At 42.4% G+C, this 20,454-nt stretch overlaps 1 protein-coding gene across 4 annotated transcripts in view; it reads right to left on the reverse strand.

Moving 5' to 3' along the window:
* Plcb1 (phospholipase C beta 1) overlaps positions 1-20,454 on the reverse strand; it is an 803,221-nt gene that overhangs the window by 201,446 nt on the left and 581,321 nt on the right. For all 4 annotated transcript variants that reach the window (XM_029564145.1, XM_017798487.2, XM_008834353.2 and 1 more), the window contains 2 exons: positions 10,201-10,358; positions 781-863 (listed from right to left, as the gene is read on the reverse strand). In XM_029564145.1, the coding sequence (XP_029420005.1) occupies positions 781-863; positions 10,201-10,358 (241 nt within the window). The remainder of the gene's footprint in view (positions 1-780; positions 864-10,200; positions 10,359-20,454) is intronic.

Raw genomic sequence — 20,454 nt, forward strand, 5'->3', positions numbered from 1 at the left:
TACACCGCCAGATAGGTAGCACACACCTGTAATCCAGCATTAGCATTTGGGAGGCTGAGGCAGGAGGACTGAAAGTTTAAGGCAGCCTGTGTTACATAGCAAGAGCCCGTCTCAAAATTCAAGGGCTGGGGCTGCTGCTCAGTGGTAGAGTACTTGCCTAGCATGTACAAGGTCCTAAGTTCCATTCTCATTACTGTAGGCATTTGAGAGAGTAAATAAAATAGCTAGTCAATTACTTTTTCCTTGTGTAGCTCAGCAATAAGAACAGGCTACTTTGAAACAGGAACATGTTTACAAATATGAATAAGCAGGGGGACACAGATGGAAGGGGAGGGATGGAGCACTGGTGAATGGAGTTCACAGGTAGAAAGAGAAGAACAGAATTTACACGTGTTCCATCACCAGTTACAAGTACAGGGAGCCGATCATTTTAAGGCAGCACCCTGCTGAGAGAGGGTTTTAAGAGTGGCCCGTTGCATTCCAAGTCTGTAAAGGAGGCAAACGTTGTACAAGAACCATGCTCTGATTCACTGTAAAGCACAGCCCTTGGTTTAAGAATCAAACATGGCATGAAGGTAAACCCAAATCCAATGGGCTATTTTAATGCTGATGAGATTTAAATGAATAGTCCATTGTATGCAGATGAAAACATGCCATTTAGTGCATAACATAATTGAAGGGCACCACTGACAGTATCAAGTCATCTGAAACTGATGGACGGTTATTAAAGAGGCTTTATTTGTGAAAAAAGACTGCTCACCAAATGCACTCAGTACTTACGAATCCACATGGTTTTCAAAGGAGAGGAGAATTGGGAAAGGTGACGTCTTGAATGCACACTCGGCAATTGCTTCTATCACTTCCTGAAAACAAGAACACATGCATGTTCAGCACGGCACAGTTCTTTAAGTGTATATATTTTTTCTTAGAGTTAAATCCATTAGTATTATGGGTGGGTTTGTTTGTTTTAGTTGTGTGTGTGTGTGTGTGTGTGTGTGTGTGTGAGTTTTTAAGTTTTGGGTTGTTGTTTCTTTTGGGTGGTTCAAGCCCAGAGCCTCATATAGCTTTGCTAGGCCAGTGCTCTGCCACTTACCGGCTTCTCCAGCTCAGAGTGTCTTTTTTTATTTATAGCATTGTATCAAATGGCTTGAAATGGCTAGAGGGGAACTGGGAGGGCTGCTGGATGGTACAATTCTAACTTTTGGTCTCATAAGGTAAAAATGACAGCAGGGTTTGATGCAGGGTGAGAGATAGCTGGGAAGAATGGTTCTTCTGTTTGCGATTATAACTTCTGCTTTTTAATGACAAAACATCTAGTCATATTACAAAACCTTGGACAATAAGAGCTGGCAATATTTGCAACCCATAAATTCTTTTTCTGAACCAAACCACAGTTAGCATTTGGTCATAGTTACTTCTAGTTTGTTTTTTTATGTATTTGTATGACCTAGTAATTACAGTTATATAATTTGTATTTTAATGAGTATTGTTATTAAGGCATAAAGCAAAGCACGGCAGTGCAGCTTGGTGGTAGGACACCAAAACCGAAACCCACACGATGGAGAAAAATCTCAGCCGTTGAATCTTCAGTACAACAGCTTTCATACGTGCAGAGTCCAGTAACAATTACCCTGGATACTTTTATCATCCCAGAAAAAGGCCGTGGTTCTGCTGGAAGCTCCTCGCTTTTCCTAACTCCCACCTCACGTGCCGAGTCCTCAGCAACCACGGATCTTTACATCTCCCTAAATTTGCTTGTTCTAAACATTTTACATGCAGGGGACCATGCATGCTTTGGATCTGGCATCTCTCAGCTGGCATGCTTTCAGAGTCCATACATGTTCCAACATGTGTCAGCGTCTCATTGTTCTTTCTAGAACTGTTTTAAATGTTATGTCAGGGGTGGGGCTGTCACTGAACGGTAGAAAATTTGCAACTGTGCTCAGTGCCCTGTGTCCTACATCCAGCACTGAAAATAGCATATATACCATAAGCTTCAGTAACTCTACAACTATCACAACTGATTTAACTATTCATCATCTGTGGGTATATTTTCCTAGGATGGCTTTTAAAGGTGGAATTATTGAGTCAAATAATATGAACTCATTCAGTCTTGTATTGTTTAAAAATTATTTTTCATTTTAGTGTCTACAGAGATGCATGATGGTCCAAACTGAAATATAAACTCACCACTGGGCATCTGGAAATTATTTTTCCCAAAGTGTTTTTCTTATTGGACTAGTACCAAAGTGCAGTCTCATTTATTGTTAAGTGTTCCATCATCTCTCTAGTTTAAACTTCACATTCCCATACGTTGCTTGTTTATATTTACTCTCTTCACATACTCCTTTCAAGTTGGAATTTCTACTCCCATTCTTCATGCCTAACCCTTCCCTACTACCTCCTTCACCTTTGCTGTATGATGTGTGGTTTTCTTTACAGCTAGGCCATTAAGCGCCTTTCCTTGCTACAGAGTATAGGTTAGGTTTTCTACTTCTGTACTGCATTTGTACATATCCTCTAAGAAAGATGTGCCCTGATGGCGCAAAAATCGCTCTCACTGTTCCTTAGAAGTAAATTCACGTATTGCTTTTCAGACATAATTGAACTTTTATCACAGTTGAGTCCATCAAAATAAATGCACTATAAAAACCAAGTAACATCAAGGCGTACAAACTTTTTAGTCCAGGGGCTGGAGAGAAGAGTCACTAGTTAAGAGCTGTGGTTGCTCTTGCAGAGGACCTGGGCTTGGTTCCCAGCACCCACATGACAGCTAACAACTCTCTGTAACTCTAGTTCCAGGGGATTCAACACCCTATTCTGACCTCTGTGGGCATTGCATGACATGGGTGCACTTACACACATACAAGCAAAACATACATACACATAAAATAATAAATAAAAATATAAGAAAAATTTTTAGGGACTGAAGAGATGGCTCAGCAGTTAAGAGCACTGGCTACTTTTACAGGAGACCTGGGTTTGTATCCCAACACCTACATGGTGGCTAACAACCTTCTATAACTCCAGTTCCAGGGGATCCAACACATTCCTCTGTCCTCCACAGGCGCTGCACAACATGGGTGCATTACACATATGCAGGTATAACACTCACGCACATAAAATTTTTTTTTAAAAATTTAGTTCATAGATCTGCACACAGGTCATGCATGCCAAAGGTTTATGTTGGGCTCCTGTGTCTTAGGCTTATAAGCTGTGAGATGCTGGGAAAATTACCTAATGCTTCTCAGTCTTGGCTTGGTGTTTTGTGAGGTAGGTATAAGCTCCATCCACAGGCCTGTTGTGAGGGTGCAGAGGCAGAATGGGAAGTTCAGGGTTCACGTCTTACTAGTGATTTGCTCCACATTTGCCTTAGCCTTTTAAACTAGTAGAAAAACGAAAGATTCAAGCTGGGTATGGGGGCACATACCTGTAATCTCAGCACTTGAGAGGCAGAGGGAGACAGATCTGTGTGAAATCAAGGCCAGCCTGGTCTAAATAGAAAGTTCCCGGCCAGTTGGGGCTATAGGGAGACACTGTCTCAAAAATCAAGTAAACAAAAACCATAAAAACAAACAAACATCCTTCCCCACCACCAACAAACAAAATCAGACCTACCCCAAGAGATGCATTAAATGGGCACATGCTATGTTCCAGCCAGATGGAATATGTTATGCTGCTGGCATTCAATAAGGAATATAGTATCTACCACTTTACAGGTTATGAAGTAAAAGTTCAGGATATTGAGAGGCACAGAGTCATAGAGAAGTAAATCCAAGATTAACTCCAGATGTTTCTAAGCTGACCTCTCACATCCATCTCGGCTCCCACTGGGTTCCTAACTAAGTCTGGCATATACTGAATTTATCACATGGGTTGGGCTTCTGGCACCTTCTTAGATGAAGTGGATGCCATGAGCTAAGCTCACAGGACACCAGGATCTCCTTTACCATAGCCTTGCAGAGGACTTAACTCTCAGCCTTCATTCTGGCTAAATAAGAATGCCTTACCTATATAATACCAGACCATTACATTTATAGAAGACAGCAGAAGTTTGGCTTTCTGTATTTCAGCTACAGTGTCTGTGGTTCACATTTGTAGGCTCTCAGTGCCTCCCACGTAGTGTCTGCGAACTGAATGTCTATTTACAATGACCCCAGGAGTTGTACACCATCACCATCTGTTTGGTGATAAGGAAGGGGGCTTGGACTGGTGAGAAAGCTTCTCCATGATCTTGTAGCCAGCGTGGGAGAGTTGGTCCTGGAGCCCGCAGATGTCAGCAGTCAGCTAGAGAACAGCAACCCTAGCATCTGTCTTCTCTTTCTTTCTCTCCCAACTCTCTCCCTCACTCCTCTCTCTGCCCATCTCTCCACATCTCTGCAAAAACTGCAGCTACCAGTTTAGAAGATCTTTCAAACCTTCACATCAAAGAAAACAATTACTGAATTCCATCTAGTACTTTAGTTGGGAACAACAGAAAACTCTGGATGTTCTATCAGAGGACTTTTATTCTTTTTGGTGCTTGGAATCTTATATGGTATTACTAGTTCGAGAACTAGCAATAGCTTTAAGTTTCATTCTTTCATACAAGTACGTCCAAAGATGCTAATGCGACAATCCCGTTCTGTGCTCTTGTTCATTAGCGTAGAACTAGTGTTAAGAGGCTTATAACACTGCATTCAGCAACCTATTAAGCATATGGTTCAATGACTAACTTCCAGTGGGGAAAAGGGCCCTTGAAGACCTTTGCCCTTCACTGACAACGGGCAGGCTGAATTTGGATGTCTACTTAGGAGGGCGTTTATGGAGCCATATAAAATTGCATTCTAAATTATTAGCATTTCTTTCAGGGAATGAAACCTTATCCTTAGAAATGCATGAGTTGAACATTTAATACATTTTCATCATATATTTTTCTCCCTTACTCAGTTTTCCATTCTGTACAATTGCTGGTTAAAAGAGTAGTTGCCTGGAAAAAAAAAAAAAAAAAAAAGAAGCTGCCTAAGGGGAGAAAAAAAAAAAGGGGAGGGCTGGGGGGGGGGGGGGAGGAGAGTTTGGAGGGGGGGGGTCCGGGGGGGAAGAGGCCCGAAGGTGCCTGGAGAGGAAAAAAAAAAAAAAAAGTAGCTGCCTAAGGGGAGAAAAAGAAAAAGGAGTGGGCTGGGAGGGAGTGGGAAGCAGAGTTGTGAGAGGCGTCGTCCGGGTGGGAAGGAGCCCGAATGTGCATGGAGAGGAGACCAAAAGAGGCATCCGTAGGGCAGAGTGGGCAGAAAGACTGGGCGAGGAGGCAAGGGAGCGGAAGGAAGAACACGGGGGAAGAAGCGGAGCCAGAGCGCAAACCCAAAGCCTCCAAAGAGAGGCTGATTTACAGCATGCCCCTTCTCCCAAAGCGTAACTTTTTATTTCGGTCCATGCAATAAGTAGGCGTCAGATGTCAATAGAACTCTTGCTTTTGTGGAGTACATCACACAGCAGTGTTCCAGACCACATAACTGAAAGCAGATAAACTGTGTGACATGAAAGCGTCAGGCTTTGCACTCAGCTGAAGTTATTGCTGCGGTATGCGCTGGAGTGTGGGACACTCCAAATCCGCTCCAAATGCACAGGAACTGGGGGACGCGCCGTTTCACTGCCTGCTAACATGTTATACATGGAATTTCACACACAATGGAGAAAGACAAATTTCACTTTCCTAATAGACAGAGACAAGAGAGGCTGAAATGAAATCTAGGCTATACTTTGCCCCCTTATTCTGGGATGGCAAAAGTCCAAATCGTTATTGATCACCTCCTCTGTGCCTGGTTTAATTCAAAGTACTTTGGCTAGATGGGGTCACAAAACTAAGACCTTGTCTTTTTGGTGATTACGTGATACTCGGGCACCCAATGGACAAGGGACATAGTGATTAGGTTAAGCAGCATGTTACAAGGTGACTGTCATGTGGAAAATTAAAAAATAAAAACCAGAGTGAAATGGTGGGAGAATTTCCATCAGGGTAGGGGGTGAGAGTCACCTCTAGTGGCAGTCCAAATGGAGAAATCCCAGTAGTCCTGTCCTTACTGAGGTAGCATGTAAGAGAGCTTCAAAGAAGTAAAGGGCTAGCTGTGGAACAGCCTGTGTCAAGGCTTGCTTGGTCTGGGCGGGGCACAGTGACGTGGCTCACTTGCTGAATGACTGAAGTGAGAAGCGTGAGAAGACGTCAGGACTGCAGTAATTTGGGGAGGAGGTGGAGAGCAGAAGGTCCCGTCTCTTTTCTATCCTCACCTTTACAAAGTCACTTTACACATTTGGCTCTGGGAAAGCACAGTGCAAGCCTTGTAAATCTGGCAGAGCAGGGACCAGAATAGAGCGAGGGAAGAGAGGCTTCTTCTAAGTGCTGACTTAAAGAAACACTCACTCTGGGCTCCGGGCTGACCTAAGGACCATCTGCGTGAGTGGCCACTTTAACGTGGTATCCTCAGTGACTTCCTTGCCTTGTCCTCACCCGGATCCTGATGAAAAACTCCTACTACTGACTTTACCTACAGATCAGGCATTTCTGCTCCCACTCCTCTCCCATGTCCTCCTGATACACCTGAGCAGGATATACCAACAGAAGGGATAACCTGTCTCCTCTCTGGCCATCCCGGTCACCCCTGCCCACTAGCAGGCAAAAGGACTCTGGGCTGGCTGGCATCCTTAAGCCTCTAATACTGGCAGTGTGTAGATGGGGTAGAGAAACTGATTTCTAGTGTCTAGGCAAAGCCATTCAATGAGCCACGACTGGGAGATCAAAGATGTGACTAAGGAACCACTCTAGGTCAAGTGCACAGGGAGAATCACTCCAAGCGAGCCTGGTGGATAAGCTAGGAAGCCAATGCTCCACACAAAATAAATATGGCTTAGAATGTGCTAGGTGTTTATTCTGTCCCCAGGAACTCAAAGAATGGAGACCAAACTTTAAAAAACTGGAAGGTTTTTTAAACCTTCTCACAAGTTCTCACAAGGACTCTGAGAGTAGAGAGAGGACATGGGCAGGGCAGTGTGGCAAGTCTTCCAGCAGCACATGCACAGTGCCAGGACCCCTCCCAATCCCCCACTCAGACCCCAGCATTGCCATCTCTCATCAGTTGGTGGAGGCCCTGCCACATAGCGTGTACCCCAGCATCTTCCGGCTGTCCCCTGCCCCCATTTTTTCTTACAGAGTTCAACCAGCTGTGGCTGACCTTGTATAACTGGCAAAGAACTACTGGCACAGGCTGGGAGGGAGAGAGGGAATGGGAGTACGGAAATGAAATCATAAAAAAAACCATCAATTTTTTCCCACTTAAGAATATGCAAAGACTAACAAGAGTTTTTTTTTTCTGGAGTATATACAATTTTTAAAAACTTTTGTCAGAATTCAAGTCAATACTATATTGAATTTGTTGTGAAATTTAGTGAAGGGTGGTATTGCTTTTATCTAATTATGGCATTGTGTAGCCTGTAGCCTAAATCCTGAAAAGCCAAACTACTGGAAATGTGGCACAGGCCTGGAATCCTATACTCTAGAGGCAAGAGGCAGGAGAGAGTTCCAGACAAGTCTAGGCAAATAGAAAGACCCTGTCTTTAAAACGACATCAAAATACAGTTCCCTGGACACAGTGTCCCACATGAATTACTACTGACATTAATAACATGACCACTGGACACATGTCCAGTATAGCTCCTTAGACCAGAAAAATCCATTTGTCTGAACTGGAACGTGGCTGTGCACTGAAAACCCTGCTTCTTGTTTGCTGTTGTTAGTCTTTATTGGCAGCTGTTTATTTTCTCATATCCTCTTCTAGTTGGCTTCCCGTTGTTGTGATAAAACACTGATTAAAACCAACTAGGGGAGAAAAGGGTTTATTTCACCTTCTACTTGAGAAGCATAGTCCATCTTCAAAGGAAGCCAGGGAAGGAACTTAAGGCAGGAACCTACAGGCAGGAACTGAAGCAGAGACCATGGAGGAGCACTGCTTACTGACTTGCTTCCCTTGGCGTGCTCAGTAGTCCCCTTTATACAGCCCATGCCCACCTACCATGCCACTGCCCACAGTAGGCTAAGCCCTCCTACATCAATTATCAGTTAAGGGAATATCTCTAATTGGCGAAAGGCCAATTAGATGGAGGAACTCCCTCAACTGTGGATCCCTCTTTCCAGGTATCTCTAGCTTGTATCCCGTTGACAAAAACTAATCGGCACATATTCCAAGTGTCCCAAGGGTTTAGGATCAATTTACCTAAATCTATTTCTGAAACTTGACTTTCTCAATCTACTTTTTAAAAATCCCACATTTTTCAAGGTAACTGACCCCCTTTTCACCCCCTTGTGTCTTCCCTGGCTCAGAAAAGATGAGGCAAGTGGCTCACTGTCTTCTTCATCCAAGTTTTACCCCCAATCCTGTGACATTAACATCTAACGCTGTAGTCTGACCTGTCACCTCCCACTTTCAACGGACTTTTTTCTTGATGAGGGTAAAAGTTCATGATCCTGAACCACTTCTAACCGAAGACACAGGTAAACCAGGTAGTGGGACCCATGCCCAAGGGTGCAGAGCTTGATCTCAGGCTCTTTTCTCCTGACTTCCTTCCAATGTGGTGAGAAACCCAAGTCAGCTCACATAACATGATACATGTACAGTCTCTTCAAGATCATCCCTGGGGACCTAGGACCCCAAATACCATATGTCCCCTCACATATGCACATTCTCTACTAGACCACTACATTCCAGACCATTACATAGGTTCAAGAGAACCCTAAGCCCCTGAAGATGGTTCTTTGTAGGGGATATGGACAGCACTTGGATATCCTGACCTGCATGTCCACACACATGACAAAGCTTTCTAGAGCATAAGATAGAGCCAAGGGTGGAAAGAGAAGGCAGACCAGCACACACACTCCTGGTTCATAAGGATGGAGAATGCTTCTTTATCACTCTGAGCTTTCAGGCCCTCCTCCTTGATAGGGTCTACAAGGATATAATCATGGGACTATTTCTGCTTCTGACAATGCCCTGTCAATCTATCACAGCACAACTCTCTTTCCTTGAACCATCTTCCAAATCACCCAATTTAAACCCATCCTGTCAGCTGTCCCTAGCAAACATTCACTGAGATACCCCCACTCCCTATGATATGTGCTTTCTTTCCACGGGCAAAATAAACCTGCTTATGACTCCCTGTGTGCTTCTCCTCTGTGTGCTTCTCCTCTGCTCTCATTCATACACGTCCAGTTCTAAAAGCTAGCACCAGTTCTAAAATCTGCAGAATGAGATTTTACAGGTTTCTTCTTTTGCCCTTCCAAGTCTGAAATCCAAAATGCTTTAAAACTTGAAGCTTTTTTTTTTAATCGCCAATAATATGTGTAAAATGCTTTGGATTTTGGACACCATGAATTTCAGGTTTTTAGATTTTTGGGTTATGGATATTCAGCCAGTAAATTCTAAGCAAATCTCCCCAAATTTGAAAATTTCTGCAATCTGAAATACTTTGGTCTTCATGCATTTTGGATAATTGATTCTCAAATGCTATCATAATTAAATAATAGCCATTACTACCATCTTCATGGTAAATAAAGCAAACTAGTGATATATGCAATAACACTGACAAATCTTCCAACAATGTGGAGTGAACAATGTGCAACAGGAGATAACAGAGGCTAGGGTCTTAACCAGAAGAAACAAGAGGCAGCTGCTGGGCTCCACTCAGAGCTGTACTGAGACCTGCACGGTTCTAACATGTGCCGAGTAGCGGTCACTGTGATGCTTGAGAGTTCCGTCATTGCTGAGGGTAGAGAGAAAATGGGAGTAGCTGCATGGAGAATGTTTCTGGGGAGCCAGGAAGGTTCTGTCTGTTGATTTAGGTGGTAGTTACCCAACATACACTTTGACATTAAAATACATCAGTGTCACACATAGTCTTCCTTTGTAAGTAAATTTCAGGATAGTCAAATACAGGAAAACATTAGTAAGTGTGGACAAAACAAATACTTTGACTTTTCCTTTCCCCTGTTTCCTTAGAATTTGGTTAGTATGTGTACTGCCAGTAAGTCTTAGATAAACTGCTGTATGTTAGCTTCTGAAAGCACAAAGTTGATGTTCAGCCTGTGAACTTATCATGACACTGGGATACACTGAGAAGACTTTACTTCAAAAAGGACCAGGTCCCCTGGCGGTCTGTTAGCAACCTCATTCACTCTACCTTGAAGGATATTTCAGTTGTCATGGTGAATCCATGGGTGATGACAGGTTCTTCCTCTGCAGTCCGCCCCTTCCAGCAGTCCAGTTCCACACAGCGACATCCCGACAGAAGCACTTGGCGATACATCTCTACAGAGGAGTTCCCAGCCAACTGGCCAGCTGTAAAACACCAGCAAAACCCATGAATCAAGGAAAGTAGTGAGTAGGGGCTTCCAAATGAAGGTGCAGGAGAGGGTGGGGGTTGCAGCGTTCTTCTGTCTCAGCCTCCAGAAGGTAGTAGCCCTAGCCCAGGTGGTATTAGGGTTCCCTAGCAGTGGGGTGAGGGAGAGAGGAGAGGAAAAGGGCATTTAAGAGTAACATGGCACATGCTGATTGTCTGCTTACTGTGTATCAACTACAGCAATAAGTCAACATTAATCTTTAAAAAATGGTACAACTATTTTATAAAAATAAACTCAAACTCCACCCAGATAATGGAAGGGACTCAGAGCAGTTCCGTTATCCAAGTTTCCAAACTGAGGAAGTAGAAAGCACACAATTCTGTTCATGGAGAAGACAATGTTAAGATGCTAGTGCCCCAATCTGATCGACATATTTAATTCCTGTTGAAATCCTACCTGACTCTTTTTTTTCTTTCGCATACAGAAACTGACATCCTGATCTAAAATTTCACATGTAATGGAAATATAAGGGACTGTAAGGAAATGTAAGGGACTTTAATTAACTAAAGCAATCTTGAAAAATATGAACAAAGTTGGAAGATTCACACCTCCCAATTTTAGAATTTACTACAAAGCCATGGTAATCAAGGCAGTGTGGTACTGTCATAGGAAGAAACATAGAGATAGAAGTGACAGTTCAGAAATAAACCTTCAATTCATGGTCAACTGACTTCCAATAAGGTTGTCAAGACAATTCAGTGCAGAAAAAATGGTTTTTCAATGAATCAACCTGGGTCAACAGGACAGCCACGTGTAAGAAAATGAAGTCAGATCCCTAATTTCATGCCATATAGAAAAAGGTATTACAAGATCCAGCACCTAAATGAGAGAGCTAACCACATGAAAGTGTTAGAAACAAATATATGGGGTAAGTTGTTGTAATTTTGAAAAGCCAGTGCCTGTGTACAGCTGATACCACCAGCACAGGCAATGACAGGAGTAACAGAGAGCTTTGGAACATTGAAAATCATGAACGGAGCTGACATGACCCAGAGAAGCAGTTATGCGGCCAGTCAGAGGTGAGCTGGCTTGATGGTCGTTGAGGGTGCTCCTCCCTCATAATTAGCTTTGCGTCCCACCTCCTATGACCCGGTTAAACACAATAATTTTGAGGAAGGAGGAAGAATCATAACGGCCCCTCCTTAGAATCTGAAATACCTTGTAGGAGGAGGAGAAAGTATCACAAATGGCCTCAAAATTTAAAATCCCACATTGCACTGTAACTAAGTCAAACAAAAGGGAGGAAGTAGCCTGACTTCGTGGAGGACCATTAAGGGAGGGAGGGCTATTTCCTCCTAGTAAATGATGACTATTTTTATAGATTTACTTTTTTTTTTTCTTTCTTTAATTGTTTTAAATCTACTCTATTAGGTGATTTTTGGTCAAAGGAATGAGCTCTGACTCATGTCTCTGTCCCTGGGCGGGGACATAATTTTATAAACTGCCCAAAACATCATAAGATTACTATGTAGCCAGAGGTTTTCTAGTGAAGAACAAGGACATGCCAAGGTCTCCTCCCTTAAGAGTTAATCCAAAAGACTGTCAATCACCTGGACAGAAAACGCCCCTCAGGAAAGCTGTTTGTTTCAGAGACTTCAGAAAATAATATATCGTCTACCTAAAAATGTAGACTGGCGCATGGTCCCTCTGGCTTTTGTTCACTTTCACCACAGGACCGTGCTTTCCTCTGAAATGACCCCTTTGCGCAAGCTTCCCTCTCACACAAGACTGCCCCACTTTACCTTGTAATAAACCCTCTGCATTTTTTATACTGAGCTCTGTGTGTCCTATCTGAATGTTTTTTACTGAAGTCACCAGGACTGGGGAGTTGAGGGGAGCTGAGGAGAGATGCTGAGATCAACCTGTTCTGCTCTAAGTGACTCCAAACTGTGTCGGACAGAGGCTTTAGGCTGAGCCTTGTCCTGACAGGCTGCATTTTAGAAGCTGCATTTGACTCCATTTTGAGAACAGATGTGGAGGCAGGATGAAGCCGCACCGTGACAGGCACATAAGTACTATTACCTGTCCAGCACGACCCAACAGGCACATAAATACTACCACCTGTCCAGCACGACCCATCAGGCACAGACTGATAACTTCTTTTTAAAAATATTTTATTTATTATTTTTATTTTATGTTCATGCATGTATTGCCTGAATGTAGGTAAGTGTACCCATGTCGAGCAATGCTCATGGAAAACAGAAGAAGCTGTCGGATCCCCTGGAACTGGAGTTACATTATTAGCTGCCATGTGGGTGCTGGCATTTGAACCTGGGTCTTCTGCAAGAACAGTCAGTGTTCTTAACTGCTGAGCCATCTCTCCAGCCCTAGACTGATAAATAACTTCTTAAAGGTAAAAAGGGTACCACTCAGCAATTTTATCAAAGTAAATAGTGACCATATATATAAGTACACGGGTATATTAAAGCCATATTAGGACAACCAGGCCCAAGAATTTATCGAACAACCCCAGACTGAGGAAAGAGTGTAGTGCCTTTACCTGGGCATCATAAAGAAGAAGACACCTAATCCTGGAACAACAATGGCCCTGCTGGCCTGAACACTGGATGTGTGCAGCAAGGGATAGACAGGCAGAACATTCTTGGTTGTCTCAGTGGCTTCAGCTTGCTTTGTCACCACTGCTGACGCAGACTGCTTGAATTGCAATTTGTCCAATTATTCATCTAGTGCACTTCACCCTGGTCATCCCCATGGCCTCCTACCTCACCCAGATAGTTTGACTCACCGGGGCTCAACTCTGACCCTGTGACTTGACTCTTTATTGGTACTTCCAGCAGACCTTCAAAAGGGCTCATTTTTTGACTCCCACAAAGAGTCCACATCTACATCAGCCGTCTGCTTCTGCCTCTCAGTAAGGTCTCATTGAACAATCTGAACTCTGCGGAGGCCTTTTCAATACTTTGTAGCTATTCTGTAATCTCCTTTATATACATATACATATACACATATATATTCACTGTGTGATGTGGAATATGTGCTCTGAGAGTTAATATTAGTTAAAACCGGAATAAAGGAACCACCTGGCTATTACAGGAAATCAGAACTACTTGACAAACTGTAGCCAAGGAAACGGACATAGCTTGTGATTTATTGCTATTCTATAATTTCTGACATTGTAGAAAAACAAACATGTCCATCTATGTTTCTGAAGATGGGCACTTGCAACAGGAGTACAGTGTGAGGTCCCTGTTGTAACGTGATTATTGTGATAAAGGAAACTGAGAGGTCTGAGGGAAGATGCCAGTGGGCATGAGAATGGAACTACCTACTCCTTTTTTACTTAAGTTAATAGGGATCACCAATTTCTTGATAAAATTGTTTTTAAAAGATTAAAAAGAAATCACCTTTGAAAAAAGGCCATTATCAAATATACAAATTGAAATCTTAGGAAAAAGTTTCTTCATAAACCTGTAGTTTTGTTAGGTTTGGTTTATTTATTTATTTATTTATTTATTTATTTATTTATTTATTGAGTCAGAGATTGAATTCAAAATCCTTCTGACTCAGCCTCCCTGATGCTGGAATTACATACTCTCTCCCTTACCCTGTAGAATCATTTTTCTTATAGCCAGTTGAAAGATGTTACGTTGATAAAAGTTGTCAAAGTGATTTTGAGATTGGTAATACCTGCCCAGTGGAGACACACAGGGGGAGACAATGAGATTCAGCATACTGGCTTACTTTTAGCTTTGTATTCAAGCCACAGCACCAACATCAACATAAAAGGACGGCACTCTTTAGCTCCACACAGCTCTAGTAGAGACACTGAAAGGCTGGTTATACTTGCACAGCTCTTTTCTTTACTGGAAAAACGGGACATTTAAACACACAAATGTATTTGCAAAAACAGAAATGCTGACAAACAACCTAGAAAATTCTTGATGCTGGATAATCAATTTGCCATTCATAATTGCCTCAAAGCTTGTTGTCATTGCAAAAAGGTACACATCTCTGCTTCACAAAAGGCGAGGGAGAGAGGGAATGAAGATCAGCCCGATGCTATTCCTAAACTCCAAAACTAGGAGAAGTGAAGAATTTAAATAATCATAAGATTAACTCACCGAAATTTCTGCTCCTGCAAAAAAATCACATTGGTATTAAAGAAGAGAGCAGGGGTGTATGTCTGTGTGTGTGTGTGTGTGTGTGTGTGTGTGTGTGTGTGTCAGGCTGGGATTAGAGATATTCACCATCATACCTGGCTCTGCTACTTTAGTTTCATGTTGCTACCCTGTATTAGGGTTCCCTAGACGACTAGAACTAATAGGATTTCTCTGTAAAGAATGGTCTTCCCAGGTTGGTTTGCACAATGGAAGCTATGCAGTCCAGCACTGGCAAGTCTTCATGCTGGAGAGGCTGAATGACCCAGTAATTGCTTGATCTAAGAAACCAGATGCCTCAACAGTCCCGGGTTGAAGCTCCCTGGAGGGTAGCTAGTGTGGAGTTCATGTGAAAAGGCCTAATAAGCTGGAGGCTGGTGTCAGCTGAAGGCTGACCCCTAGATGCTCTCTCAGAAAGGACAAGAGTCTTGTATGTGGTGAGCATGCTGCACCCTCTAGCTTCCTTCCATGTGGGCCACCAGTTTGTTGGAAGATGCCACCCACATTCAGGAAGATTCCCCCCCAAGTCATTGTCCCACAGAGGTGTGCTTCACCATCCTAGACATCTCTTAGTCCGGTCAACAACCAAGACCAGCTATCACCCACAGTCGTTAAGCTGAGTGTAATTGGTTAGGGAGTTTTTCCTTACAGGAATAAAAGAATTATTTATTTTCACTTTTGTTTTAAACCTTCCAGGATTTTCTGGAGCTCTGCTCTTCTCTTGCCAGCTTCACTTTGGTGGGAAGTCCTGAGGGTGTCATCAGCGTTGTCTAAGAGCCAGTTAGAAGTGGGTGTTACCAGATCAGAATCACTGGGTGGGAGGACCTGTGTCCTCAGGAGCCCTCCAGTGACTTAGGCACCCACTGAAGTTTGGGATATGTTCCTTTGTTCATGACAGTTTCCAAGTTCAACACAAGTCCGTGTTCGGTCCCTCAATGCCACCTCCGTCGTTTTACAGGCATAGATGGATTTAATCTGTGTCCTGGCCAGCCTCACAGACAACAGTCCTCCGCCTCCCTACAGTCAGCTGCTTCAGGCTTTGACGCTCTGGCCTACTCCCCAGTTCTCCTGATGAGTTTTCTCGTGTGTGTGTGTGTGTGTGTGTGTGTGTGTGTGTGTTGTTATTCTTGTTCTTTCGATGGTTAGCGTTGTCGACTTTATAAAATCTTGAATCACCGGGAAGATGGATGGATGTCTGGGCCTGCCTGTGGGGAATTATCTTGATTTTATTAATTGAGGCAGGAAGAGCCTCCCACTGTAGCTGGTACCATTCCCTGGCTGGGATCCTGGATTGTGTAAGTGGAGAAAGAGAGCTGAACAGTAGCAGGTATTCTTTCGATGGTTAGCGTTGTCGACTTTATAAAATCTTGAATCACCGGGAAGATGGATGGATGTCTGGGCCTGCCTGTGGGGAATTATCTTGATTTTATTAATTGAGGCAGGAAGAGCCTCCCACTGTAGCTGGTACCATTCCCTGGCTGGGATCCTGGATTGTGTAAGTGGAGAAAGAGAGCTGAACAGTAGCAGGTATTTAGGCCTCTGTTTCTGGATTGTCAATGACATGTTATCAGCCACTTTAAGTGCCTGATGCCTTGATGTGTGAACCAGAATAAAACCCTTTTCCCTTAAGTTGCTTCTGTCAAAGGATTTTATCACAGCAATAGGAAAAGACTTAGTTGTCTGAATCATGAAAATTGCATTACTGACTACATGTGCAATTTCTGTCTAATTCATTAGTATTTTGTTGCATGCCACTAATGGTGATGGGGTGTTGCTATGGATATAGAGGCTAAATCAAAGTCAGTGGTGTAGTAAAGTAGGTAAGTACAGTGAAGAGAAGTTCTCTGAAGAAACTACATCTATACGAATGTGTTACAGTGGTATTGGAGGCTCATTAAGGAAAAGCTGTCTCCTCCTCCAAAAGAATGAAATCTGCCTCTGGGTGGAGACCTAACATTCCTCTTGGGCCTGTCAATCACTTGGCCAGGGGACCAGCCTGCAGGAAGGTTGACGCACCTTAAGCTATGCTAAAGATATGGGAATAATTATCCCTGAAATGAGGTAAAGTATTTTTCCTTACTGTGCAGCAGTGGGGCTGAGTTAAGTTTGCATAACCTTTCTTCCTCTCCTCCATCTCCTTCTTCAGGGCAGCTGCTGAGATTTATAGCCTGCCTTCCCTGGGGTGGGTGTGGGAGTGGGTGGGATTCTTTTATATATTTTATATTCATAAAATAGTCCTCAAATTTTCTTCTAAGGTCCATTCTTAAACTCTCTTTTTAATGAGACCAAGAACCCTTGGAGGGGACCCCAATTTACCTGGCAATATTTACCACCTCAAGTGGAGTATCCCAAAATTTCTAGTAACAAAACATGCTGCAGGCTGCTTGGCCTTGGCTGATTAGTGCACTGTGATTACAGAGAGCTAATAGTATAAGGCTAAAGTCAAATTTATCATGGATCATCTTTCTTAGGCCTATTATTCACCAACTACCTTAATGTTTTTTATAGGGGTGAAATCCCATCAAGTTTGGTCCCAATTTCAGTTCCCTTCCCTTTTATATCTGACCTAACAACCTCTGACTGTATATCACAGAGTTTAGCAGACTTCCAGTCTTCACTAACCCTAATTCAAAGAATGCTGTGACATAACACCTGAATCCACAACAGAGATCTTTACCTCACTGCACCCTGCCCAGGTGTGCCCACATCAATGCCATGGGTAAATGTGTTGATTATGCATTTTGACTTTTAGTTTGGTGACCTCAGAAGTTCATATAACCTCTTCCATGGTGGGACATGTCATTCAGGGTAACCCAGATCTGTGTTCCTGGGGCATGCTTACTTATATCTGGCTCACAGTAAACTTTTTTTACCTCCTCTAAAAGCAGAGACAATACTTTATGTCATCAACAGCTAAGTGAAACTGAAGTGCTCAAAGAGTTCTAGAAACATTTCTGTGGATTGGTTTACAAAACTTCTTTATCATGCAAAAAACAATTAGAAGGAATCAAGTGCCCTTTCCCAGTGTTGACCAGTCAGCGTTTCAGAAGTGTGGGGTTGGGTTTGTGAACTGTAAAATAATCTGAAAACATGAAAGGCCATATGTACTTACTGGATAGCTCTTAAAACCAGAAAATCCTTCCGTGGGAAACTTCTTGCTTATTCTTAAAATGAACAATTTTTATGAGAAATGGAATTATCCCAAAGAAAGTACATTTTGAGAAAAAAACCATATCCTTAATTGTTCTATTCTTTGAAATTTCTATTATGCTTCCTAGGTGTGTTATTTAATTTATGGAGAAACTTATGTATTAATAATTTCCATTTTTTCTCTCCTTTGTTCTTAAAGTCTCAAGTTTGGTTTATTTTCTTCCCTAAAATTCCTTACTTCTGTTTATTGCATCATATCATCCCACTACATTTCCATTTGACTTGATCCAATAACTATAGCTTCTGGGGCCAGGGATGGCCAGGACCTGGGACTGGCAACACATCATGAGTCATTTGTACTTGACAGTTCTGAAGCCATTACTTGACATCATGTCTACCTGGTCATGAACACTTTCTGGAATTCGTTGTAACTCCATGATTGAATGTGGATCTTCAACTCCATCCCAGGTTAATTCATAACAGTATAACAGTGCCTTGAGTCATGCCCTTCAGCTCCTCCCTCGGCTGAGTCATTTGTGGTAACTGCTTACACTGACTAGAGCTTTGTGACTCATTACTAAGGCATCCATGACAGAAAAGACCAGTAACTTGAAATGATATTTCTCTATTAGCCTCTGAGAAACATCTCATGTTTTAAAGTCTGGCAAGTAGCAATCTACTTTTGTGTTTATTATTATTTACTGTTTTCCTTCCAACCTCCAAGGTAAGATGTTTCCAGAATGTGATGCACTTGTTAACTTAGCGGTCTCCTTTGGTATACGGAGATGGGAACTGTTTTGTTTGCTTTCAATTCTTTGACAATCTTTCAGGGCATACACTCTCACAACTACATCTATGAGAGCTGTCCAAGTTATCAAGAATGCTTTGTTCTGGCCGTCTCTTGGAGTATCAGTTGACTTCATCTTTTTCCTGTTAAAGGCTGCTGTCCAGGTGAAATAATGAAGATTTCTTAAACATAGATTACAGTGATAATGAGATGGCTTAACTGAGAAAGGAGGGAAGATACAAAGTCATTACTATCCCTGAGAAAGAGTATCTCTGCCATAAGTCCTACTGTAGACAGGAGCATTAGCATCTCAGTTTGTATTCCTAAACACTCTCTGTGGGAGGTGCTAGTTACGGGGTGCAAAAGTGAGGCGCATTCCTCACTTCTGAATAAAGAGAGGAGTATGAATAAAGACCATTTTCATTTAGCAGAGCTCTTAAACACTCATGGTCTCAATCCTCCACTTCCGGTGATGCTTTCTTTCTTTCCTTTCCCTTTCTCCTTGCCGTAGCATATTAGATTTAGGTACTGCTATGTTTCAGGGTCCCCTCCTTAGCCCTAGAAAAATAATCCAGAATCTTCTCAAGTAGTCATGGCAATTCCATGGCCATGGTGGTAGTCAATGTGGCTGTGCTGTAAGGTGACAGGAATCGGGAAAGACTATGGGTGGAGCTGGAGGGTGTTGTGGAACTGCTGGGATATTTTCCTCACCTCACTTTTACAAAGGGTCATAAGTCAGGGACTTTCCCAGAGGCACATGTGTGTACTTGTAATAAGGGGCCATGTTTAGGGTACACAGTCAACCCGAAACCAAAAGGGACGGCAAAGACAGACAGAACCTAGGTGCCCACTGCACTTACTGATCGAGCCAAGCCTCGGCTGCTGCTCCTCAGATGCCTTGCTGTATGAGGACTAAATTCCTCATTCTTTAAGTCATTTAGACTTTCAGCCACAGGGACCCTGGCTGTTTAATTTATCTTCATTTTATAAAGAAACCAAGTTAAAGTGCCATTTAAAGGTAAATTTAAATGGAGTTTGTTTATTTCCAAATCTCATCTTCTGTTTATTCTAGCACACAATTTTCTTCTGCTTGTATATAGCTTAAGTGAAAAAAAAATGATCAAAGCTTACATATGCTGAAGGCTGGTGAGTGGGAGGGAAGGGATGGGGGGCTCTCAAGCTTTGGATAGATACTGGAGGGTCCAAAGGGTACAAATAAGCCTTCTCTGTAGCCAAGAACATACACATGAGCAGAGGAGGGGAGTAATTATTTGAAATATTGTCAGTTAATTCAATTATTCAGATTATTGGGGTAACTAAATCTAATGTTTTTCAACATTAAATCCCAAATCTTGAATTTTTTCTAAGTTGGATAAGGATATTCATTAGGCAGAGGTATACTAATGTCTGCTTTATATTGGAATCATTATCTCTCAGAGCTCTGGAGCATGGGACGTTTCATGAATCTGCTAAGGTACAGGTAGAAATGACTGCATACAGTTATGTCTTAGGAGAGGTTTACTTTTCCTTGCATCATCAGGGTAGATTCTTGAAAGAAAAACAATAACATAAAACATAATCGATGCTGGTATACTGCCAAGGTCATTCAAAACATTCAAAAAATGACCACTGTAATTAAAAACCAGCTCATCTGTGCATATATTTTTCTTAACCTAATTTATTTTTCCTTTTGGAGCCATCTTCATATTCAATGAGGGGAAATAAAGAGAGAGACAAACACAACAGTAATGGATTGCCAAATGGATTGGTTTTTCATTTGTATACTTAATTTTTACAGTCTCTTTGAAGGCTCAAAAAACCCCCCGAACAATCCACATATTAAAATTCTTGTTAGGACTTACATGGTAATGTCTCAGAAACACCAGTTCTTTTCTCCTTCCTTCCTTCCTTCCTTCCTTCCTTCCTTCCTTCCTTCCTTCCTTCCTTCCTTCCTTCCTTCCTTCCCCCCTCTCTTCCTC

Source organism: Nannospalax galili, unplaced genomic scaffold, assembly GCF_000622305.1.
Source record: "Nannospalax galili isolate Female #2095 unplaced genomic scaffold, S.galili_v1.0 scaffold1477, whole genome shotgun sequence".
NCBI lineage: Eukaryota > Metazoa > Chordata > Mammalia > Rodentia > Spalacidae > Nannospalax > Nannospalax galili.